The sequence below is a fragment of the Malus sylvestris genome, chromosome 15 (assembly GCF_916048215.2).
Source record: "Malus sylvestris chromosome 15, drMalSylv7.2, whole genome shotgun sequence".
NCBI lineage: Eukaryota > Viridiplantae > Streptophyta > Magnoliopsida > Rosales > Rosaceae > Malus > Malus sylvestris.
Window position 1 is genome coordinate 28,555,258 of NC_062274.1, and position 26,220 is coordinate 28,581,477.

Genomic DNA, 26,220 nt, shown 5'->3' on the forward strand with positions numbered 1-26,220 from the left:
ATTGAGAAAAGTCTTGTGCCACGAGGTATGCCTTAGATCATTATCTCATTCTTCTCATAACGCTTTCTTATGAAACTCACTTGTAGCCAAACGGGCTTCACATGTAGAGGTATAGGAACTATTGGCCCAAACACTGTGTTTCGCAAGTGAATCAAGTTCAACTTGGACTACTTGTTTCCAATTTAACCAATTAGTTCTATTTTGACATTTATCAATGGAACACGGTTTCTCATCAATTAGCATGATATCAATAGCTACTATGTATGCAAATGCATTGTCGACTAACATCTCATTCTGATTCCAAAGTACGTCCAAGTGTGAAAAATGTGAAACAAATATGCAAACACTCGTGATCGCATCCTCTACGCTTTGACGATGGGTACATCATTTTTTGGACTTTTAAAACTCTACAAACTCTCATGAATAGTGTTTTGAGATGGAGTTCAAAATGTGTAAATAATTCATTTACAAGTGCAAAAAAGTGAAAAATTATGCCAACGCTTGTTATTGCAACCTGTATACTTTGACGATGGTTACATCGTCGTTTGGAACATTAGAGTTTAGGATTTAGCGTATGTAGATATTAATTTAGGGACAAAGTGGTATGCAGATACTAATTTGGTATGACGTTTTTCATTTGATTATATATTAAAAAAAATTATATTTTTAACATGTAATGGGTCGGGTCATATTATCTGTTAATTTTAAAGGATCGAGTCATATTACCCATTTGTTTTAAGGAGTTTGACACGACATGATTCGTTATGATATCAGGCATGTCACGAAAACGACACAAACACGACATGATTGTCAGGTCTAATTCATTCAAAGACTTGAAGTCCTGGAAGTGTAAATGCTGCCAGTCGTGTCTTACTTTATGCAAAAATATATCTTTCTAGTGATCAAAGCGAGCCAGATAATGCATGGATCTTCTTCAGTTAGGTATTCAGTTTGCAGTGCATCATGCATATGTGAGAAACTTTGGGAACACAAGATACATGTATAAGATATTGGATCATAATTCATAAAAGGTGGGTTGATGGTCAAGAATATGTTTTTTGTCGAACTTATATACTACAAGTCACTTAATTAATCCAATAGACCGGATCCAAATAGGGATCGAGAGTGGAAGCAAGAAAATATAGTGGTTCAGACCCATATTTGGGCCAAGTGGCTGAGGGCCGGTGGGAACCCTAGAGTTGAGCTTAGCCCGTAAGGATAGGCACCCCAGCAAAAGTTGGGTGCGGGCTGAAGCAAAGAAAAATGCCCATAAAGGGTTTGGGCTTAGAAAAAAGGGCACCAACAGTAACCAAGGTGGGCCGAGTGAGCAACAAGCCCAATAGGGTTGCAGGTTATTTCAGAGAAAGCCCATCAAAGATGGGTGTCGGTTTAGCTGGAGAAGATCAATGGCGCTGCCTCTAGTGACAGTATTCTTAAACAGAAGTGGCATATGCAGGTGCGGCCCATTGGTCTCGAAGGTCAGCGACGTCTTGAAAGACGGCATCGAGGGTTAGTTCGTGACGGATGGGTCCAAAACCAATGATAATTGAAGTGAATCCCACAAATCACGATGAGATTTGACTTGAATCTCGATGTATGTCGTCGAAGACGACGATGTTTCATCGAGCCCAAATGGGCGATGATAGAGATGACACAAAACGACGTCGTTTTTGAGTTTTGGAACAGGAGTGGCTTGGTTCCGTGTGCGGCACAGCTTGGCGGCTTGGGGACGTGGTTCACACGTGATTAGGGTTTGAAAAAATCTTAATTTTGCTTCTATTTTCATGCTTTCCTTTGTACTCAAACACTTCACCATAGCAATATTGAATAATACACTATAATATTACATAGGCATGAACAACATATATAAAAAATATTGTGTATTCATGAACAACATATATAATAGAGCAATATAAGCAATATATAAAGCAAAATAAATTTGGGGTTCATGCATCATGCTAAATGTTTTCATGCTATAAAGGCTTATAAAATATTGATTTTGTGTTTGAGAAGTTACTTGATTGAATGGAAACGATGGAAGCTTTTGGTTGTAGAAGATCCTTCTCCAAAATCCTTCCGTTCCTTAGAACAGCAACATGACCATGCTGATATCATGTTGTAGATCTATTTTACTGAACGAAAGAGAAAGAGAGGGAGAGAGGGCTGGCGGCAGGGAGAGAGAATAGAAAGAGTTTAGGAATTTTGTGGTGTGTCATTTGTGCCTTTATTTATAGTGATAAGGAAAAGAGAATCTTACTCTTCAAGTAATACAAATACAACAAGGAAAGATCTCATAGAATCCTATACATAATTTACTAAGATTTACAAAATTACAGTCCTAATGAAATTAGAATTGCAACAATATATGTATATATTTCCACTTTCTAGTTGGAAATACACATAAAATGGACTAGAAAATTTGTTTTTTACAGCTCTTGTCACCGTTGAAGACATGAAGAAAATTATAAAGGAATGCAGCCACATTGTGATTCCCTGCATGCTAGTGTCGAGCCAGTTATGGCCAAAATGTCAAAGCACTGTGACTTTATTGTGATTGGAGGGTTCAGAGGTACTTTCTGCCACATGGAAATGAAGAGAAGGGAAGAGAAGTACTAGTAGTCTAGTACATTTTTACCATGTAAAAGTTGTAACTAGGAATTAAATCGTAAAGTTGCTCAAACTGCACCTGCATATCAGACTAGTCAATAGAGTATACATGGTATCCCAACTGATCTCATTGCCATGAAGGTGAACAGAACCACATTGTTCTATGTTCAAGACTTCAAGTTCCTAAATTAGTTAAACACAACAATCAACATCGTCCACAAGTATTTCAAATTTGAACTGGGAGAGAAATTGAAGCTTATAAGTTACAAATAAAAAATTTGAGAAATAGATCGTCGATCCCCTTGTAACTTGTTGGCTTAGTGGTACAATCAAGGGTCGGTAGGCATTGGGTTCCACTAGCACCCAGTTGGATCATCGTTGAATTACCAAAAAAATAATAATAATTAAGAGAGAGGTGGATCAAAGTATGACTGCAAAGGAAAGAAATCCTACTGAATTCAGACACCAAATCAACTTACAACCCGTTAACCCCAATTACCATGCATTATTGGTGTTATTTGAGGCCAAAGTAGGTTGCCTCTGCAAAAAAAGAATGTTGATCTTGTGGTACTACTACTGCTTGTTGGCAGCAGGTTTCATAGTCTGCAACCATTTGAGTACTATAAACCAGTGAGTTTATGTCTCCCCAACTAATTTCACTCTCTGCAGAAGCAGTACTGGTCCCTGCACTGCTACCGTTGTTCAACGTCTCCTCGGAGGCTTGATAATAAAAACCACCCAGTTGCTGATGCTGATGAGCAAAACTGTTGTCGTAAACCTCCAATTCAGTTAGCTGGTTAAGATGATCAGCCTGTAGATTGTTATTCTGATCGTCCAGCCCATGAAATATGGTTGGACTACTTGAACCCCCAGTACCGTTACTAGCATCAAAGTTTGTGCTTGGAAATTGAGAATAGTTATTACTGTTGGCTGCTGAAGTAGAAGCAAGAACATCAATGGAGCTCTGATAGAATTGGTGATCTGATGACGAGGTGGACGAAATATCAACTGGGTACTGAAAACTTGTGGTGCTAGTGTCAGAATCATGGGAAAATCTTCCTCCAAGATTGATGAGCATAGTCTTAATGGAAGCCTCATCCTGCATGAGTTGAGGGTCATGTGTTTGATAATTAGCCACTGGTACTACTGGTAGCTCTGGCCAGTTATAAGGGTTTTGGTTGAAAAACCCAGCTGAGATATTAACAAAATTTGCATTATTTTCTGATCTTTTGATCATCTCTTGCTTAAAGATGGCAGCGCGGCGACTCTGCTGAGCCTCCTGTTGTTTACGCTGCTTGCCCAAGAGCTTTTTCTTCAGCCTTGTGTTCCAGTAGTTCTTAATATCGTTGTCCGTTCGCCCTGGTAACTGGGCTGCAATGATAGACCACCTGTCCAAAAAAAAAGTACTACTTAAAATTCATAAAGTGATAAACTTCCAAATTTGAAGAGCATTAAAAACTAAGATATATAGCCTTGAAATTGTTAAAAGTATACCTGCTTCCAATACTCATGTAGAGGCTGCAAATGATGTTATCTTCTTCCTCTGAGAACCCGCCGTGCTTGATATTCGGCCGTAGATAATTCAACCATCTAAGTCGACAGCTTTTGCCGCACCTTCTAAGGCCTGTCGTTGATCATGAAAAGTAGTACAATAGTATTGATGAAAAGTGATCAGCTAATAATTAAAAACATAGGTTGGATCATGATCAATAATTTTGTTAATTAACTGGGATGAGGAGGATCTGAAGTGATTAATTACTGACCTATCTTCTGAGGTAAGGTAATCCAGTTGCCACCGGTGCCATGCTTCTCGATATAAGCCTTGAGTGTAGCATCTTCTTCAGGTGACCAAGGGCCTTTCTTAACGTTGGCTTTGTCACAGCAAGGAGCTCTGCCCATGGCTTTTTCTTTAACCTGGCTTCTTCTTCTTTTTTTCCGGATGTGTGGGTTATGTTGTGATGTACCTTGGTTTAGCTATATATGTATCAGCTAGCTCCCCCTTTATGATTACCAATTGATGATAATTTCAAAAAGTTTATGATAATGTTAATATAATATAAGTAAGAGAGAAAGAGAGAGAGTATAATAGCTGGAGAGCTGAGGAGATGGCTGGGGACATGGAAAGGGTCACAGAAATTCAAAAAGTTGAATTGAAAAAAGGGTGAGCCTTTACCTATAGAATATTAGAGAATTGGAAATGCCAGAACAGGAGACCAGAGTTTTATCTCATTGTCTCTCTCTCTCTCTCTCTCTCTTGAAGAAACATAAGATAGTGGATGATGATGACCATCAAAAAATAAGTGACGCAACTAGAAGCTTTAAAGAGTTGAAGCAAACAAAGCAAACATCATCAATTGGTTTGAACTCTTCCACTGGTTTATGACCGTGAATGGTTCCTCAAGCCTTTAGTAAGAAGTTAAGAATAATTCGTCCAAACAGCCATTATCATGGTCTTGATATGCAACACAAGGAACGTGTGAAATGAAAACACCACGTGACAATGTTTCATGCACACATAAAAATTCTATAGCTAGTCAAGATCTTATTTTAAGCATGAGTTAAGGTATTTTTCCATTATTTAAATTTTTGTTTTAAAGGTAAAAAAAGGTTTATCTATATAAGTAGCGTCTATGACTTATATGCAAAAATGTTACTTTTACCATATTTGTACATTACAATTTTACTTATAATAGAGATGAAATCCATATATGTTAGTGACCCCACCTCTATTAGAGAGGTGATACAAATGTATTATGTAAAATAGTAATTGTAGAATTACTGCTTAAATAATATATTTACATAGATGACTATTTCAAGTCCCTTTCTCTGGTTTTGGAGTCGTTGGGGTTGGTTTTCGATGAAAATACCAAGAGGGTTTTGAGGTGTTCATTAGGGATAATTTCTTGTGACGGAACACACCACTATATGTCAGCCCCCCACGGTGGATGAGGCAGTAACAGTCGCTATATACTTGATATAAGAAAATTGTGTCCTCCATCTAATATGGGAACAAACAACCAAAATATATTTTATTTACTTGAAAAGGGAAAACTCTTTATGAATTATTATGTATTCGGTTCACCTGGATAACATAGAAGGTAAAGAAATGGGATTAGTCTTGTAAAGAGAAGATGTTCATTACTCCTTGGATTAGACTACATGACATTCTCAATTGGACTACCGGCGGCTTCTAGTGTAACACAAGTGGGGAATTCTTTCGTGGCTAGCATTATTTATTGGCACTCTTTTCTAACTTCTTACATCTTGTATATAATATTTCTTTTCATATTTACACGTTAGAGTCAAATAATATTTGTAGACCGTAAGTTCATAAGTATGGACAACAAATGCATGAAAAAACTAAATGTGATCAATGATTTAAATTTACAATTTGACAAAATAAACATCTTATATTCTTAAAGTCTGGAAAAAAAAAAGATTCAAACTATTTAGCTATAATGTAATTGACACGTAGATTATTGCACCAATTATTGTTACTACATGTTAAAAAATAAATCAACTGAAACGTGTTGCTAATGTTGTCAGAAAATGTGATAACCTTTTCTTATAAACTTTGTAGTAGTAAGAGGTTAAGAAATTAAAAGTGTATTATACTCTAATCATTTTCCCATTATGTATACTAGCTTTCATGCCCATGCAGAAGACATTTTTTGAATCACTGCATAATACGCACGACTTACACGTTTTAAATGTATTTAGCGTAAATTGACAAAAGGAAAGTTAAATATTGAAGTAAACGAATAATCTTAGATCATGCTAAAAGAAAGCCCTCATAAACCAATTAAAGCAGCTGAATTCACATAATAAAATCGGTCTTTATAGAATTTACATTAAGAATAGAGAAAATAATATGTAATAAACAATTGATTGAATCACATTATTGCTAGCTCATTGTGAGGCTCGGCTCATCTCCTTCCCCCTTAGTGTAGATAATATTGTTTGTTAAAAATAAAAAATAAAAAAAATCATTTGACAACTAATTTAATCACATTATTATCTGCGAAAGACTTTTTTTATAATTAGCATTACACGCATCTTCAGATGTTTTGAACGTGTTTTAAAATAGAGAAATTAAATCACATTATTACTAGCCTATTGTGAGGCACTAATTAAAAAAAACACAAAAAAAATTAATTATTAAAAAAATACTGTTAAAATGATGAAAATGCCTGTGTCTTATTTGATGCATTATTTTGGGATGCCTTTGAAGTTTTTTGTCTTGGGGGCATTTTTGTCCAAATTTTGTTGTTGAAGCTTGGTGACACCAAAATCACTATTCACTTTTCCATTCTCTTTATATATAGATATTGACAACTAATTTAATCACATTATTATCCGCGAAAGACCTTTTTTATAATTGGCATTACATGGCTCTTTAGATATTTTGAACGTGTTTAAAAATAGAGAAATTGAATCATATTATTACGAGACTATAATGAGGCACTAATTAAAAAAAAACAAAAAAATTAATTATTAAAGAAATACTATCAAAATGATGAAAATGTTTCTGCCTTATTTGATGCATTATTTTGGGATGCTTTTGAATTTTTTGTCTTTGGGACATTTTTGTCCAAATTTTATTGTTGAAGCTTGTTGACACTAAAATCACTATTCACTTTTCCATTCTCTTTATATACTTTGAAAGCTGAAGTACCGGGGGGGCCACAGGTATTTACCATTGTGTGGAATATAATGGAAAGGTATTTCGTTACGGTAAACGAAACACCACCAATAGAAGAACTAAATCACCGTGAAATTACCAATACCATGAGATTAAATCAGAAACTGTGATGTGATACTAAGATATGACAACGGGTGTCGTGTGACAATATTGCTTACAAAGATTTCAAGAAGAATAGTGTTATTGATACATTTATTTTTTTTTAATTTTTTGTCTTAATATTTTTTAATTCGTTTAATCTAATGGCAAAAAAATTAAGAGAAACATGTAAAAAGTAAAAATAGGTGTATAATAACACTACACTTTCAAAAACTTCTCACGTACACCACAGAACAAACTTGGCAGCAATAATGGGTTTAACAAGGGTTTAATTAATTAATTAATTGAACACTGATGGACCATTGTAGTTTATAAAGCAGCCAATTATGCTAATGACACATGCCATATTTGGACCCTATTGGCATAATAAATATGATCAAAGACTTTACGAGACTAGTGTACTTGTTTATATTAGCATTCAGCCACCAGTCACATACAGGAATTCCACCGTCAATTTTATTATATCACATATAGACCTTCTGATAATAATTTATTGTGGAGTCTGTTTTTTCATGATTTTGATTAAGTGAGTTAAATATAATAATTTAATATCAAATTCACTAACTATAAGAGTCAAATCTAAAATCTTTAACTTTTAAATGAAGATTAGGAATACGGCAAAATCATAGTACTAAGTGAAAATTCATTATGATGTAGCATCAAATTTGAGTTATTTTAGATGCAATACAATTAAAATGAGGAAGCTACGTTTAATGAAAAAAAAGTGATTGAAAAATTAAAAATTCGAATACTATTTGTTGTTGTCATGTCTTGAAAGTTAATGTTCTAAACTTTTAGGTTGCTCCACAAGAGGAAAAAAAAAAAGAACAAGGTTCGGTGTTAACAAATATCTGAGACTTTAGTCCCCAAGACTTGTTTTCCAGAAACTTGCACTAAGTTTTTGGATTATTGGTCTTGTGACCATTCCACTATAAACACTTATGCCGTATTTATTATATTTTAGGAAGTCTTTATAATTTTATTATTTCATATTTTAAATTTCTTTTGGAGTTATAAAACTATATAAAGGTTGTATTTCAACATTCATTCATATTTATTATCAATTAAACTTTATAGAGATTTCAGTATTTTTTTTGTTGTATTCCGGCAGTATGCTCTTCCGCTTATGTTTTAGGATTTAATGATGATTGATCCTATCTATCTCGTTTCTCATTGTATCTATTATAGAGTTTTTTTAATTCTCGTAATTGATATTTTACACTAATTTACATAGAAGTAAGGGAGAGAGTTTAAGATTTTTTTTTTTTTGGTTGAATTTGAAAGAAAATTTACATCACGACAATCGATCAGTATCATTCTTTTGATTATAAAATTATCTTTAATGTTCTTCATGAGAGGGCCAGCTTAATTATTGAAGGGAAAGAACATAGCAAAAGAGAAAATGGACACCAAGGAAGAAAGTATTGGCTGACTTGACTCAGTATGAAAGGGTAAAAGTCAAAGGTGGGCTTGTACAAAATGGTGGTTGATTTTATATGATGCTAAGATTTGCCTTGATTTTCTTTTTTATCATGTGGATATATGCATAGTTTGGTAATGTAATTGAGATTCAATTTATAAATTAAATAATATAAAAGTTGATGATTAAATTATTACTTAATTGTTAATTTAACGTGCTTATTTCTTAATTGTGACACATTATGTAGTTTGCAAAACTAATCTACAAATTTAATCTACTTAGAATTACTCATGTGGTCTCAACAAGTTCATGAAAGTTTTTGGAAGGAAAATAATACATAAAGTTTAGGAATTGGGTTTTATAATGAAAGAAAAAAGTAGCTAGTAATAAAGATAAAAGTAGCTAGTAATAAAGTAAGGTCGAAGTTGAAGGAAGTACATTTTGATAAAATGAAGGAAACGGTCATCATGTAGGCCAAGCAAACTGACTCTCTCTCTCTCTCTCTCTCTCTCTCTCTCTCTCTCTCTCTCTCTCTCTCTCTCTCTCTCTCTCTCTCTGTGGAAACGGTCTTCTTGTTAGGCCAAGTAAACTGACTCTCTCTCTCTCTCTCTCTCTCTCTCTCTCTCATGGTTTCTTATTCAACTTTTTGATATCTTCTTTTTTCTGTGCCTGATCGTAGACCAACTTAGTGTGAAAGGGTTCTTTTGACAGGGTTCAAAGCGCAATACAGCTCAAGGCCACTTCCTTCTCGAGGACTTTTTTTCTAACCAAACCAAAGCAATACAGCACAAGTACAATCAAGAAATGGAAACAAAACTGTTCTTCATGTGTGAGCTAACTTTCATGAATTGCTGCAATATAATCAACTAATTTGGCAACCACAAATTAGAAACTTAATTATTTGCCACCAACAATCGAGTGGAATTAACCTTATTTCCCGGACAAGTAGTAAGGTTAGGATATGCACTACATGTGGATGACTAAATGCTTCAATTGATGATGTACAAATATGATATTTGAATGGCGATAAAGAAAATAAACTATTATAATTAGGACTTTACTATATGATTTGAATACATTATTCATTTTAGTTGGTCTATAAGGAGGTGCACCCATATATGCAAGAACACAAGTACTGCTGGAATAGTTAATTAGTTAGGTTTTTTAGTTTATTATTATTTGGGAGTTTATTTGTAGGAAGAGGATTTGGGTTCCATGCCTATTAGAATTAGGGTTAGTAAATAAGATGTACATAACTCATTTAGAAATAAGTCTAGAAAGATGTAATCTCTTCAAGTTATGTTGCTTTCTTAGAAATTTTGTAACATTTCTTTATTTTTAGTTAGTTAAATAATATTCTTAATTTTGTAGTTCATTCGCTCGTATGTTTAGCACTCTGAATTTTAGCTAGTATTGTTTTAAAAGCACCTTGTCTTCTCCTTGGACGACTGAAGGGGATTTTAATTTGTGTTCTAATACTGCTTTGAAATTGGTTTGCTTCTGATGGAAGTGAATGTATGTAAGGTTCCCACCATTGGACTTTGCACTGAGAGAGAGAATTATATATGTGAAGTGTTATTGGCACTTCAAAAATCTCATTCTACACTCCTCACAAGTGTATTTTTCTTTCTAAATATAGAAAGTTTGGAGTGTAGAATGAGATTTTTGGAGTGTCAATAACAATTCCCTTCTATATATATTGGAGATTGTCAATTTAGTCTGAGAATAAATTCTAGGGTCATTTTGGTTCCAAATTCCTAATCAACCCAATTGTTAGACTGAAACCTTGTTTAGTTACATATATTGATCAATGTCCTTAACATCATTTAAGGGACTTTACTCATGCATTTAATGTCCCACAAATTATGAAATTTAAAAAAAAATATAATAAGTACTTAAAAATAAATATTGGAGTAATATTGTTCTTCACAAAAGTATAGCAAGAAAATAATGTACCCACATAATTATTAACATATTTTACAAAATAATTAGTGATAAATTTTAAAACATAAAATAAATACATATAATTAGCATGGGTGCATTTAGCAAAAATAAAAATGGGTACAAATAATACAAATACACATAAAACTTTAAAAAAATATGGGCATAAAAAGAAATTACTATATGGGTACTGTCACATGCCAAACCGGCTTCGCCATAGCACGATATTGTCATCTTTGGGCCTCGGCCACGCTCTCACGGTTTTGTTTTTGGGAACTCATGCGAGAACTTCCCAATGGGTCACCTATCCTAGGATTGCTCTATCCCAAACTCACTTAACTTCAGAGTTCCGATGGAATTTGAAGCCAGTGACTTCCCAAAAGGTCTCGTGCTATAGGAGGTGGGCATGTACACATAAGGCTCATCACCCCATCTCCGTTCGTCGATGTGGGATGTTACAATCCACCCCCATTAGGGGCTCGATGTCCTCGTTGGCACACTCGCACCACACGGTAAGTGGCTCTGATACCATTTTGTCCCATCCCAAACCGGTTGTGTTGTAACACGATATTGTCTACTTTGGGCCCAGTCACGCCCTCACAGTTTTGTTTCTGGGAACTCACGCGAGAACTTCCCAGTGGGTCACCCATCCTAGGACCGCTCTCGCCCAAACTCGCTCAACTTCGAAGTTCCGATGAAATCCAAAGCCAGTGAGTTCCCAAAAGGCCTCATGCTATAGGAGGTGGGCATGTACATATAAGGCACATCACCCCCTCTCCGTTGGTCGATGTGGGATGTTACAGGTACAAATTAAAGCTGAAAAGAAAATTGGTACAAATTTAAAAAGGGTTGCAATTAAAAATGGGTACAAACTAAAAAAATTTAGTCATAAATATAAATATTTCAAATGTAACATTTCTAACACTAAATAAATATATTTAGAAATAAAAAAATATTTTATTTATTGAAATAATTAATGACGTTTATTAAAACTAAAGGACCTTGATAAAAATTTGAAATGAAATAAAGTTTTAATCAATGAAATGGTAAAAAGAGAGATGAGAATCTAATTTCTTCTAAATTCTATTATAAACACGGATTGTCTTGTTTTTTCTCGTCTAATTTGTTTCTAGAAGTACTGTCTACTGAAGTCCACTAAACTAAAAATTTAATTGGGAGTTTAAACACCATGCATGCATCTTCATGCCTCTAAGCCAAAGTATTATTCTTTTTTTCATATAATTAAACCATATTGTAAATAAAACGAAGAATAGAAGTGGAAGAAGATATGACTATCTAAAAATTAACCTGCAAATCCTCAATTCGGTAGTTGGATGAAGTATCTAGAAAACTTTGGATTCTGAAGACCGACAGTCTTAGACAGCACTGATCACACCTTGACCCTGCAAATTACCCATGCATGGAAAGTTTATCTAAAAAATGAACTTCTAGAAGTTGAACTTTCTATATATGCAAGGATTTCATCACTTCAAATGATGAATACTGATCCGCACAAGGGGTTACAAACAGATTTTTTTCTTTTTCTTTTTGAAGCACGAAAACTACAGTTTAACTATTACATATGATTTTATGATATGCGTTACACTGTTACTTAGCTTTGGAACTGTATATTTTTAGGGACAGCATCCCTAGTTAATTATATCCAAAAGTTTGCTTAAAACTTAAAAAAAAAATAAAATCAAAAGTAGTTCCCCCTTTGTGTTTTGTGAAAATTTCCAACGCATGACGCCGACTTTGTTGCAGTCTACTTATAAATAGCATCTTCTATATACAAACTTGAACAGTAAAAATAGAAAAAAATCTGTGCAATCATAATTTCTGTAATGACGACAACGCCGGACAGCGACAGATCTCGAATGCTTTGTGAGTGTTGTGACAAAGGGGATCGGAGGAGGGAAGCATTCCCATATATAATTGACTGCAACAAAAAACTTTCTAAGAAGAAAGCAATTGAACCTTTCTCTTATGAAAATCATTGGTCTGCTCAACTTTGCTTTGCTTTACTTTCCATTAAAAAACGAAGGCAGCAACGCGGTTTCTTCGTTGTTCTTTCGGGGAGGAGGAAAAGGGGGTGCAGAGGCATTGAAAAAATAGATAAGACAAAGATGCAGATAAACTTTACATTTATTTTAGCATTTACTTTTGAAGGTTAGTGTTTTAGCTTTTGCATGTTGATAACCCGGAGATTGTGTTTAGGTCTGGGGACGCTACAAATCTTCCATACATTGGAAACCAGAAAGTAATTTGACTCGTGCAAAAACGACAAATACAGCAGATTGCTGGAGTTGAAAAGGACTCCAATATATGGTGTTTTCCAAAATAACAAATTTTGCAGAAGCCATGGTTTTGAGTAATTGAGTTGCATTTCCCCTGTAATGGGACTACAACAACAACAACAACAAAGCCTTTTCCCACTAAGTGGGGTCGGCTATATGAATCCTAGAACGCCATTGCGCTCGGTTTTGTATCATGTCCTCCGTTAGATCCAAGTACTCTAAGTCTTTTCTTAGGGTCTCTTCCAAAGTTTTCCTAGGTCTTCCTCTACCCCTTCGGCCCTGAACCTCTATCCCGTGGTCACATCTTCGAACCGGAGCGTCAGTAGGCCTTTTTTGCACATGTCCAAACCACCGTAACCGATTTTCTCTCCTATTTCCTTCAATTTCGACTACTCCTACTTTATCTCGGATATCCTCATTCCTAATCTTATCCTTTCTCGTGTGCCCACACATCCAACGAAGCATCCTCATCTCCACTACACCTACGTGTTGATGCTTCACCGCCCAACATTCTATGCCATACAGCATTGCCGGCCTTATTGTCGTCCTATAAAATTTTCCCTTGAGCTTCAGTGGCCTACGACGGTCACACAACCCGCCGGATGCACTCTTCCACTTCATCCATCCACCTTGTATTCTATGGGTGAGATCTCCATCAAATTCTCCGTTCTTTTGCAAGATAGATCCTAGGTAGCGAAAACGGTCGCTCTTTGGTATTTCCTGATCTCCGATCCTCACCCCTAACTCATTTTGGCCTCCGTTTGCACTGAACTTGCACTCCATATATTTTGTCTTTGATCGGCTTAGGCGAGGACCTTTAGATTCCAACACTTCTCTCCAAAGGTTAAGCTTCGCGTTTACCCCTTCCTGCGTTTCATCTATCAACACTATATCGTTTGCGAAAAGCATACACCAAAGAATATCATCTTAAATATTAAGTTTGTGATCTTCGCTAGATTGCTCTGGTCATTGGTGTGGATAAGTATGTAAATGGATAGAGACATGAAGCAAACATAAGATGTACGTGGTTCACCCAGATTGGCTACGTCCACGGAGTAAAGGAGTTCTCATTAATTGTGAAGGGTTTACATAGTATATAGGTTCAAGCTCTCCTTTAGTGAGTACAAGTGAATGATTTAGTACAAATGACATTAGGAAATATTGTGGAAGAATGATCTCGTAATCACGAAACTTTTAAGTACCGAAGTGTGGTATCGTCTTCACTTGCTTTATCTGTCTCATAGGTAGATGTGGCATCTTCTTTGGAAGTACTTTTCCTCCCTCTAGGGGTGCTATCTTTAACTGGTGGAGATGCACAAGGTAATGTATCAATTTCACTTGACGCTTACTTGTAGTTTCAGGCTTGGTCAAGCGCGATACAAACCATGTAGTAGGAGTCCCCCAAGTCGCCGAGCTAGGGGATCTGCTGAAAGAGGTGACAGACAAGGTAAGCAATCAGAGCTCCAAGCAATCAATCCCAGATCAGAAGTTTTGATTTCGAGTTCCGGCTGATTGTTATCCTTCTCCTTATCTTGCAGGTAGCATGAAGGATAAAGAGAAGAAAATGAGAAAAGGTGATATGAGATACTTTTGCTTTTGAAGGAGTAACTTTCCACAGGCTTATTCTTGAACTGGGCTGGAGCGTTTTCTTGTTTCCACCAAAGTATAAGGTCGACTGAAGAATTTGAGGGTCAAAACAAGTCCATCAAATCTAGAGTACGTTCGACCCTACTGATATGGGATACTTTTGCTGTTGACAAAGTAGTGGATGTATCGGCACGTGTTCTGTTGCGCTTGTCTCCACATGCTTCCTTGTATCCTTCTCACTTGCCCTATTTGTTCCTCAGGCAGATGTGGTATCTTCTCGGGAAGCATAAGATGTTGAAGATGAGTACTCGAGAGCAATGGGGTTCCAGGCAGTCAGTTCCGGACTGGAAGCTTGATTCCAAGTGCTGACTGATTGCTCTCTTTCTCCTTGTCTTGCAGGTAAGAACAAGGCCAAAGGAAAAGACAGGAAAAAAGCATGATATGGGATACTCTTGCTTTTAACCCTGATGATATGAGATATTCTTGCTCTAATGTAGCTTGTTTGCAGAGGTATTCTCGGGGGGAAAGAAAGTTGAGTATTTCGAGAGGCTTCGTTGGGAGTGCCCTCTCAGATATGAGGAAGGGTTGAGCATTTTTGCAGGTCTGCCTGTCTGTTGAGGATGGAGGTCGACATATATAGGAGTCTCCCTAACAAGGAGTAATACTATTCTTTTACCCTGCTTGGTCATAGCACGGTAGTGGGAGCTGCTAGCTTCACATGTTTTAACTCTGTCAGAGCACTTTGAAAAAATGGTCTGTGGTATCTGGAAAGCTGATGTTACGTGTGAAGATTACAGACAAGCTTTATCCAAGGAGATCTGGCTCTCGAAGTTGAGAAAGCGGTGTGAGGATTACAGACAAGCTTTATCTAAGGGGCTCTCGAAGTTGAGAAAGCGGTGCCTCTTCGGTTTTCGAACAAGCAATCCTGTCGGGGATCTGTCTCTCGAGATTCGGAGAACGGTGCCTCTTCGATTTTTGAGAAAGTAATCCTGCTAGGAGTCTGGCTCTCGAGATTCGGAGAGCGGTGTCTCGTCGCTTTTTGAGAAAGTAATCGTGTTGGGAGTCTGGCTCTCGAGATTTGGAGGACGGTGCCTCTTCGATCTTGAAGCAAGCAATCTTGTTGGGAGTGTTTTCTCGAATGTGAGTAAAGGTTAGGCCTGTTTGCTAGTCTACCTTGCCACGGAGCACAGATGTTGACCCACAGGGACTTTCCAACCATCAATGGTCCTGTTCCTTTACCCTTGTGGGTAATAATATGGTAGCTAGACCTTCAAAATTTATGTGTCTAAACTTTGTTAGTGTTGTTTCTTTGCTATTCTTTTACCCTTCTTGGTCATAGCGATGTAATGGGAGCTGCAAGCTTCAAGTGTCTAAACTTTGTCAGAGATTTTTGGCAAAGTTATCTGTGGTACCCGTGAGCTGATGTTGCGTATGGAAAGTGAATGATTGAACAGTAACATTCACGTGCTTTCTACTTCACTAGAAATCTTCGACAGAATGCCCGTAATTTTCGCAAAGTTGAGTGTGCATGTGACAGGTGCTGACAAGGCTGAAAAAGCAGGTGCCTCTTCGATTTCTGAGATCGGCCCTCGTGGTCTCTGAGCAGCCCAGCTTTTGAGAAAGCAAGCGCCTTTTCGATTTCTGCGATCGACCTTCGTGGTCTTTGAGCAGCCCAGCATTTGAGAAAGCAAACGCCTCTTCGATTCCTGAGATCGGCCCTCGTGGTCTCTGAGCAGCCCAGCTTTTGAGAAAGCAAACGCCTTTTCGATTTCTGAGCAGGCGCTTCTTCGATTTCTAAAGCTCCATCGAGTGCGGATTTTTATAAAGGCTGGTATTAAGTTCCAAAGCACACTTGAATCTCCACCAGTAGAAGCTCCCTTCTTGCATTTCTAAGATCTTGATTTGTCCGACTTCTTTTCTCTTCAACACCTTTGAAAATGTCTGGCCCCTCCGACCGTCGTTTTGACTTGAACCTTGTTGAAGAGGCAGCCACGCCTTCTCCAGACAACATATGGCGCTCATCCTTCGTATCCCCTACTGGTCCTCTTACCGTTGGGGATTCCGTGATGAAGAATGATATGACCGCTGCGGTGGTGGCCAGGAACCTTCTCACTCCCAAAGATAACAAACTACTTTCCAAACGGTCTGATGAGTTGGCTGTTAAGGATTCTCTGGCTCTCAGTGTTCAGTGTGCAGGTTCTGTGTCTAATATGGCCCAACGCCTATTTGCTCGAACCCGCCAAGTTGAATCATTGGTGGCTGAAGTGATGAGTCTCAAACAGGAGATTAGAGGGCTCAAGCATGAGAATAAACAGTTGCACCAGCTCGCTCATGACTATGCTACAAACATGAAGAGGAAGCTTGACCAGATGAAGGAATCTGATGGTCAGATTTTACATGATCATCAGAGGTTTGTGGGTTTGTTCCAAAGGCATTTATTGCCTTCGTCTTCTGGGGATGTACCGCGTAATGAAGCTCCAAATGATCAGCCTCCGATGCCTCCTCCTTCTAGGGTGTTGTCCAGTACTGAGGCTCCGAATGATCCCCCTCCGGTGCCTTCTCTTTCTGGGGCTCTGCCGACTGCTGAGACTTCTCCTAAGCAACCTTTGTGAAGGCTCCCTCTTGTTTGTTTATTTTGACTCGTGTATATGTACATATTTGTAACTTCTTAGAGATATCAATAAATAAGCTTTGTTTCATTTCAACGTATTGTGTTAAATACACCAAAGCCTTCTTCACTAAGTTCTTTGAATTTTTCTTTTGTTGAAGCTTGTATGTTGAAGCTTTGTGAGTGGAGCATGTAGGTTGAGGTAGTGTTCCCTTAATTTCCCGGGTGGGGAAAACTTCTCGATTGGAGACTTGAAAAATCCAAGTCACTGAGTCAGGTCCCCTGTAATGGGACTGATTTATGAAAATCCTTTTTAACATCGTCCATGTTCTTTCTTTTTAGTCATTGGATCGAACAAATCAAAAGAATATTAAAAGCCACAATTAAAAAGAGGTGGAGAAGGTGAATATATGTGGAAAAATCCCATCCTAGTAATTTAGGAAGAAGGATGGTCAATAATCATGAGGAAACTCATTTACGCTACGCTTTTGATCTTGGTATGTCACATGATGATACTGTCACATGCAATAATTTTGCATAATTCTTGGTTTAACCTTAACTTTAGAGCTTAAGAACCATCTTATGATACAACATCAATAGAGCGTATGATATGAATAGCTCGAGGTAGAGCACTCAATGGGCTAGGGTGGCACATTTTGCTTTACCAACCTTAAGGAAACTCCAAATCTAGGATGCTAAGATCCAAAGTCAAGGAAAAGGCACTAGCTACATTTGTTCTTGTAATGCATAGCATGACGGAACACGTAAAGTATTAATTGTGGACACTCCTGAGAATTGGCTTCGATTAAATGGGGTGACATGAAAATACATAAATAATATCTTCTGAGATTTCTATTGATCGTTAGAGAGATGTTATCTTTTTAGACGATCACAGTCACAACTTAGACAAATGAAGAGAAAGACAAAGAAAACGGAGATGAGAGCAGAGAACGAACCTAAACACCGAAGAATGCTCATTGAAAGAAGAATTTAACTTAAGAATATATTGGAGGAAAAGAAGGATTGCAAAGATACGGCTTTTGTTGGACTCAACTAATTTCGTTGTGCACACCATGAGTTCAGTCATGAGGTTAGAATGTGCCACCTTTGTGTCTAGAATTGGATTGGGTTACTCTTTTGCATTCAATGCATGTTTATAAAGAAATGGACGAAACTTCCAAATCTTGTGTAAGTTAAAGGCAAAAGATGAATAGGTCATGAAAGTAAGTTATCCCTCACAATCCTACTATTTTGTGGGGATTGAGAGAGTTAAGTTTTGTTTTTATTTTTGACAAGCAACAATAGAGTGATTTCATTAATAGGAATCGAACAAATACATATTTTCCAGTGACCAATTTCTTGATCTAGAGATTAATTTGCACAGCAAATAAGTTAAACTCCTACTGGCTACCACAAAAACTAAGTGCAAACAATATAAATTTGCCACAAAGACGATAAATGCGACAAATCTATCACCGAATGCACACATAACACTGCCGCTAAGGGCGAGGCCACATCAAATCGTCGTTGTAACAACGAGGCCACAACAGGTGGCCGGAGCTACACAACCCCGCTATGCGGCACAAACACAAAACATAAATAAAGCTTAAAATTTGGAAAGAAAAAAAAACTACCTAATCCGAGAAAGGACCACCAATAAACTCGTCTCCTTCACAAGGACAACAACGCTATAGATATGGCCTAGTAAGGTGGGACAACCAGGGGTTGGCTAGCGCTCAAAGACCATGGAAATTGGGCCATAAGAGGTAGATCCAACCAACCACAACCGCAAATCTGACCCACAACCATGGATCTAGTCCAGTTCTAAGGTTCAGCCCGCGTTTGAGAAGATTACTCCGTCGAACTTAGAGGGTTGTTCGCAAAATGGTGGAAAAGAGAATAGGAACAGGCAGACGCAGGTTACGATTAGAGGGCCTCGTGGGCGCAGCCATGGAGAAGGGAGGAGGAAGGGAGGTGAGGTGTGGAGAGACAAGACACACGAACGAGAGGGGAGGAAGAGACTGGCGGGAGAAAGAGTAGGAAAGGGGTGACCGCGACTGCAAAATGTTAGGGCTCTGTCAACTCAAATTATATCTAAAGAATCCAAGACATTGAACGTGTCCTGAAAAAGACCAATGTCAACACAGAAAAGAATTGGGATCCAGTTTGGATACACTAAGGAGTGGTTTGGGAGAGGTGCTTAAAAAAAAATACCCATGAAAAAAAGCTATGAGGGTTTTAACTTTTAAGTATTTGGTAAACTAAAAAAAAAGGTTATTTTGAAAGCTGCTGTAAGAATAAGCTGAAATCAAAGGAAAAAGATAAAGCTGCTATTTGCAGCTTTGGAAAACTGACTTTTTTTCAAAGCACAAATAGAACTACAGTGCTCATTTAATGAAAAGACCCACTATCAAACTGCTTTATTTTTTTCAAAAGCACTTTTACAAAAAAAATTTACCAAACACTTTGCTGATTTATTTCACAACCGTTTATTCTCATAGCACAACCGCTTATTCTCACAGCAGCTTTTTTTCAAAGCACAACAATACCAAACAAGCCCTAAGACAATCATCCAAAGCAACGGCTTCAAAGGCGGTCGTTGTTCTAAAGTTCAGACAAAGTTGCATAAAGCTCGTAACTCAAGTAATTAGAGCATTATTCATCCAAAATCATGAGTTCAATTCCCATCTCAAATACCGCTTGTTAAAAAGGAAAATTTTGGTCACTATTTGAGTTCTGGTTTTGTGGTTTTGGCAAATGCACATTAATTTATACCACTGAATAAGACCTGGGGTAGAAACTTTTAGAGAGGCCCTCTTATTTCCTACCCCTCCCCCTTCCCCTTCCAAGGTGCCGCCAATGCCTTGCGCTTAGAAGCACCATCATGGGACACCTCTACAGCAGAAGCGTTGGTGCCTCAGGTAGCAGCCATTGTTACTTCCGTGACTGGAACTAATTTAGCTCTCACAATTGGAAAAATGAACAACGGAATAATTAAACTAACTTAATGAAAGATAGTAATTGAAGTAAATTCCATGTAGAAATCTAGGCTTTACCATAATGCGGCAGTTTATTATCTTTCGAGGCTGAATTTACCAGCACACAACAATAACCAATATGTAGATATTGAGGTTAGTGACGCACACAAAAGAAATTCTAACGAAACGCCAAATACCGGTTCAAGAACCTACTTTCTACAAACTCAGGAAATAAGAAAATAACAGAACTAAGCAAGATATAACTGGGACTGACTGGTTTGCAGCACCTACAGCGAGATTGCTGAGTGGAATTCACTTCAGTATGCTTTACCTTAGCTCAACAGTCCAATCCATCTTGTCCTCAGAAAGACCCATCTGTAATCTGGTAAGCACAGAGTAGAGCTTTTCCGACACGTCTCCAAAACCATCTCCATAACAAACCCTGCACAAGAAAAAGGTCACAATTATGTTTCTTTGAATGTGATATGGATGATCCCACCTAAACCCAATCTTCTATTTTTATAAGCAGGAGTGCTACTGAAGACACATTTTACATGGAATCTACTTTTAGCCAGAGTTTAATTTAAAGGGCAATTTTCCACTTATAAGAGGATGACATTATCAAAGATAACGTTAATTTCTTCACCCGCAAACAAGAAAAGGCCAAAGAAGAAATCTCTGCTTCCCATTTTGAGGAAACATTTCAAAATGTAAGACTTTTTTACTGTTTTGTTGATGGACAAAGAAAAACTTGCTTTGCAGGCCAACAAAGAAAAATAAAAAAATTGTTTTCTTTCTCTGAAACTTTTGCTAGACGAACAAAAGCTTACCTTTTTCCAAGATACGTTATGCTGCCAACAGGTGATACAACCACAGCTGTTCCGGTACAAAAGACTTCATCAGCATCAAGTAAATCCTCCACTGCCACTTGGCGCTCCTCAACCTGCACATTACAAGATGGAATTCAGCAATGAAGTTATTGAAGAAAACATCAAGCTATTATTTTAGCTCCATAACTAGTAGTGTATGCCTTGCACTATCTAAACACCAAAAATAAAAGGTCAATAACAAATGAACACCAAGAAATGTCTTCCCCATCCCCAACTCTCTGATCATATATTACAATCATACTGATTGATAAGTACCATATACGTACCTGCAATCCTTCACTACGAGCAACGTCAATTATACTCTTTCGAGTAATGCCAGGTAAGATTGTCCCTTTTATTGCAGGAGTAGAGATAACATTATCCTAGGAAAACAATAAACATGGACAAATTAGGTGTGACCACCTCAAACGAAAACATAAGACATATATGCTTAATGAAAATACAAATGACATGCCAGATGCAGGGGCCTTTGTTGCAACAAACAGTAAGTTCCACAAAAAGAATGTACTTGAATATGGGAGAGCAGACGACAGACCATCTCCAAATAAGCAAAATCATTAATAATCATATTAGACACCGGTTGGCTAATCTTGAAAGCACTAGGCTGTGTTTAAATTCAAGAAACAATGCTGCTGTTCAAGTACCGAGCAAAATTACACTAGAACTTGTCCCAGAACCTAAAGGGGGTAAAAATTTCTACTTTGATTATGAGACACAACAATGATGCAATGCTACAGTATCCATTGTAATGGTAACAGTATTGAGGAAAGGTTGCAATTCTATAAGTCGATTTCAGTGCTTAAGGTTACCAGACATGCCAAGTGATATAGATATTTGGTAAGGTTCTTAAAAGAAAAAGTTCTGGCTTGGATACTGGCATACTGCTGCATTTGTACGAGTGGTTGCATGAGGATCCAGATTGCAGCAAGTGCAGGTGGATGGTCTTATTCAGCATGCCATTTTGTGAACTCACAAACACAATGAAAACATAGCACATAGAGTAGGGAAACATCTAGGCAGCCACCAATCAATAGTAACATAGTGTAAATAATAATAACAAATAAAATAAGACGTGCACCCACTAAATTCCTGTCACATTACCTTCACAACAAAAATATTGCATGAGGAAACCTCTTCTAGATATCTTTTGTGAACACAGTCGAGGTATAAAACATCTGAATAGCCTTTTGCTTTCGCGGCAGACTGTGCCTTCAAAACCTACAGATAAACGATTTAACATTAGAAGTTTAACAGGTCAGCAGCTACATACTATAGTTTTAACTTTTAAGTTTAACAAAGTAAAATGATAAAACACTTAGAAGCACTAAACCACAGGAAAATGGTTGGAATGAGTCTTCATTCAGTCATTTGACTTAATTCACTAAAGAATAAATATTTGATTTTCATTGATGTACACAGCCAGAGCCTCACATTTAAAGAGAGAATAAAAGTGTATGTGATCACTTTGTAATTAACATTTATGAAAGTAAAAGGGTTGTTGCTTTTAGTTCTTGACGCACTAAAGAAGAACCGTATGCACAGGGAAACATTAGGTCACAGTTTTATAACCTCACACCAAGAAAAGCCAGACCATAGTTGTAGAAGCAGACAACTAATAATTTGCAAAGATGAATTTGGCCAAGATTCAGGTAATTAAGAACTAAAGAATAAGAGAAGCACTAGCTTACTGCGGCATAATTCCCTATAGTCTTGACCCCTCCAGTACCACCAGGAGTTGCACGATGCAATTCATGTTCGACAATCAAATTTATTGGTGCAACGCCTTCCTGCCACCAGATATATAGATATAAGACACTGAATATTTGTAGGTAGAAATGCAACAAAACTAGCAAATAATTAGAGAACAAAAAGATTACAATAGGGTAAAACCACATAAAAACAACTACCATTTAAATTAAAAAAATGGAATAAGACAAGAACGTTGAAGCTAAAAGTAATGAGAAAAAACCGCATATCCAATGAAAAAAGTAAGAAGTGTTGCCCTATAATTAATTGAATCATACATTCAAGCACCAAACACTACGATAAAACCTTAATATGTAACTTCCAGTATTCACGACCATGACTCACTAAAAAGATTTCAAAACGCTCGTACCAATCATGACTACATCATAATGTACAATTAATCAGCAATATTGAATTTGCTTTAAATTCAAATAAATCGTTAGTAAGCAAATTACACAAGACTGCATTAAGTGTGAAAATAGAATGCCAATATTAAACTTGGTATAACAAAATCAATTAGAATAAAATTCCTGAAAACCAAGGGCAGTGACATGGCATTTTCCACTTTGTAGCAATATGCAAGTACAACAACAAACCTTAAAATAGTTTCCAACAGGTGAAACATAAATAAGAAATGTGTACTCAGGAGCAGGTGCAAGACCAAGAACAGCACCACTTCCCATTAGCAACGGCCTGATATATAGGGAACCTTTGCCTGGAGGGGGAACCTGAATCGAGAGATTGACAACTCATTAACAACATTACATAAACTAACATTTAAAATGAAAATCTCTTAACACAGGAGTGTTTATATTACCCAACGTTTATTTGCTAAAACAGTAGCCTTTACAGCTTCGACAAACTGTTCGACAGTTGGTGATGGCATACACATCCGCTCTGCACCCAACCTCATCCGCAATGCATTTTCCTCGGGACGAAACAAGAGTATTGTACCATCTTCTTTCCTGTAGGCTTTCAAACCTTCAAAAAGTCCCTAAAGAGATAAACAAAAGAAAAATTAAAGTGAGATTAGTCAATATTCAAGTAGTCCGACTAAATTATTTCCCTAACTTTTCTTTCAGTTTAACTGCATTCCTCAAGTTTCTGGGATCACCACCTATTTGAGGTGGGTGTGCCCTCAACATGAGATGATAACGAATCTCTCACCCCCTTGACTTATCCTTCATATATGAAACCAATCACTTTAATGCCCTGCTTAGTTACAAGACTGCGCTACAAGGCTCAGCATGTTCATGGTAATACCTTAACATTTAAACATGATACCTTAAGATTCAGACTCCTATATATCTTAAACTCCAAAATAATTAAGAGAACATCTAAACTGGTGCAGAATATGATACTTGTTCAAAGTGTGTTGTATAGCACACAAGCTATATTTAATTCATTTTAATAGCTCATCCAACTCTATATGCAAAGCGTCAAAAATAAAAAATAAAACAGGAAACACCACACCATATGGCGCAGTTCAAACAGTGAACACACTAAAAATGTGCATATTTAGGGCTTAGGTGTTAGGGTTTAACTCTCGAACTTTGGGCTAACATCCAAATAAGAGAGTGAAACCCTAAAACATAAATCCTACATGGAATTTCTATAACCTAGGGTTATAAACCCTGTCATAAACGAATAAAAACTACATGAGGAAACGCTGGATCCCCACGCCAGTACACGATTAAATTGAGAATGTATACATAATCATATATGCTCCAAATCAGAAGAAAAAAAACAAACAATGTTTAGACATCGCACACAGATCTCGTGTAATAGTAGGCACATCAATGGACTATTATAAACTCCAATACCCCCATTGTAGTTTTGCACTCATAATTTACCATGAAAGTAAGAATCCAAAAGTACAAAACTTTATATTGAATAAAAATAGCATTAGAGTGCAAAGTTTTAAGTATTTAACCTGCCCATAATTCAAGACTCCGGCTGAGGGGCTCAATTCGATGTTCCCAAAACGCTGTAATTCACCTTTGGAAAAGCTTCCGCCTTGAGCACATTTCATAACGTACATGTAGTCGGTAGAAAGAAACGCAAAGCCGAGGTTGTCCCATTCGATGTCAGCTAATTCGCTTGTTTCACTGCTGAGCCCAACAATAACATGTAAACATAGCAAATCTAATCACATAAACCCGAAAAACGAATTGGACAACGAAATCAAAACTAAGTAAAACAGAACACATTAACCAAATCAAAACTACGTAAAAGGATCAAATCAAATCTGAAAGCAGGGATTAACTAATGTAAAGTTTGATACAACAACATAATCAAAGCAAACAATGAGTTAAAAATCAATCAAATTCACCATTTCAACAACAATATCAAAATTTAAAAGAAACCCAAATGGAAAGGAAGAGGATTTACACGAATGTATCGGACAATGTGGCATATGGGCAAATGGGAGAGGAGGCGGCGGAAGCTCCATGAGAAGTCAAGGGAAGCTGCTTCTGGAGCTGCAAAACAAACAGTGAGCAAAACCCATCTTGAAAACGAAATCAAATAAAAATAAAAACAATATGTATGTATATATATTTGAGATTAAAAAGTAGAGGATGAAGGAGCGTACCTTGAGGGAGAGAGGAGAGGAATGGGAGGTGAAGGAGAAGGGGCGGATGGGAAGAGAGGAAGAAGGATTGCGGGAGGGGCAAAGAAGGTAATTTAGCTGAAGACCTCCAAGGACGGCGCTGCTCTCCATCTCTCTCTCTGAACAAACACCAGAACCCTCCCTCTATCTCTCTTCCTTGTCTCCCTCTATCTCTCTCCTCCGTCTCTGTCGATTTGAATATAATATACTAGAGAGAGCAGAAGCTGAGTCAGAGTGTGAGGCTTTTCCTTATTAGAAAACGTGATATAAATCTAATTTTGTGTGTCAGCGATTATTAGGTATAGTCAAATAACTTGATTATTAGTTGGTTTAAATGTCCAAGTAGTCTCTATGTTTTATTTATTTGACCAATTTTAGTTTTCGTATTTCCAGTTTCATCTTCGTATTTATTCTTGTCAGTTGGAAATTCATAAACTATTATAAACTTATTTATAAAAAATTATCTATTCTTAATATTTTTTAGATTGAAAATTTTATCTCTTATAAGTGTTATTTCTCATTGCTTTGCATTTTCTTTGAGAGAGAGGGATGCTTGGGGGTTGGAGCTGATGCCCATGAAAAATAAATTTGAAGAAATGGGTGGAGAGTAGAGAGAGGTATCAACCGCTATGAGTTTTTTACTCTTAAATATATAAAATAAAATAATAAGAATGAAACTTCTTTTAAAATTGTTACAGTCCTATTGGAATAGGAATGTGATTGTGTAAATCCTA

The 26,220-nt window shown here is 37.0% G+C and overlaps 2 protein-coding genes across 3 annotated transcripts; both read right to left on the bottom strand.

Moving 5' to 3' along the window:
• Nucleotides 1-2,812: 2,812 nt before the first annotated feature.
• On the bottom strand, nt 2,813-4,984 carry LOC126603244 (transcription factor RAX3-like). Its single transcript, XM_050270022.1, has 3 exons — nt 4,371-4,984; nt 4,102-4,231; nt 2,813-3,995 (listed from the first exon to the last, which is right to left on the bottom strand). The coding sequence occupies exons 1-3, from the start codon at nt 4,504-4,506 to the stop codon at nt 3,122-3,124; spliced, it is 1,140 nt and encodes a 379-aa protein (XP_050125979.1). The 5' UTR covers nt 4,507-4,984; the 3' UTR covers nt 2,813-3,121.
• Nucleotides 4,985-20,312: 15,328 nt separating this feature from the next.
• On the bottom strand, nt 20,313-25,713 carry LOC126603243 (branched-chain amino acid aminotransferase 2, chloroplastic-like). 2 transcript variants are annotated; one of them, XM_050270020.1, is made up of 10 exons: nt 25,469-25,713; nt 25,267-25,355; nt 24,809-24,986; nt 23,693-23,869; nt 23,472-23,603; nt 22,818-22,916; nt 22,231-22,347; nt 21,396-21,491; nt 21,070-21,182; nt 20,313-20,681 (listed from the first exon to the last, which is right to left on the bottom strand). In XM_050270020.1, exons 1-10 carry the CDS (start codon nt 25,595-25,597, stop codon nt 20,567-20,569), a joined length of 1,245 nt encoding a protein of 414 aa, XP_050125977.1. In that variant the 5' UTR covers nt 25,598-25,713; the 3' UTR covers nt 20,313-20,566. The 2 variants fall into 2 exon arrangements, with proteins under 2 accessions (XP_050125977.1, XP_050125978.1); XM_050270021.1 differs by having other exon boundaries at nt 24,809-24,983; nt 25,469-25,710.
• Between the last annotated feature and the right edge of the window lie 507 nt (nt 25,714-26,220).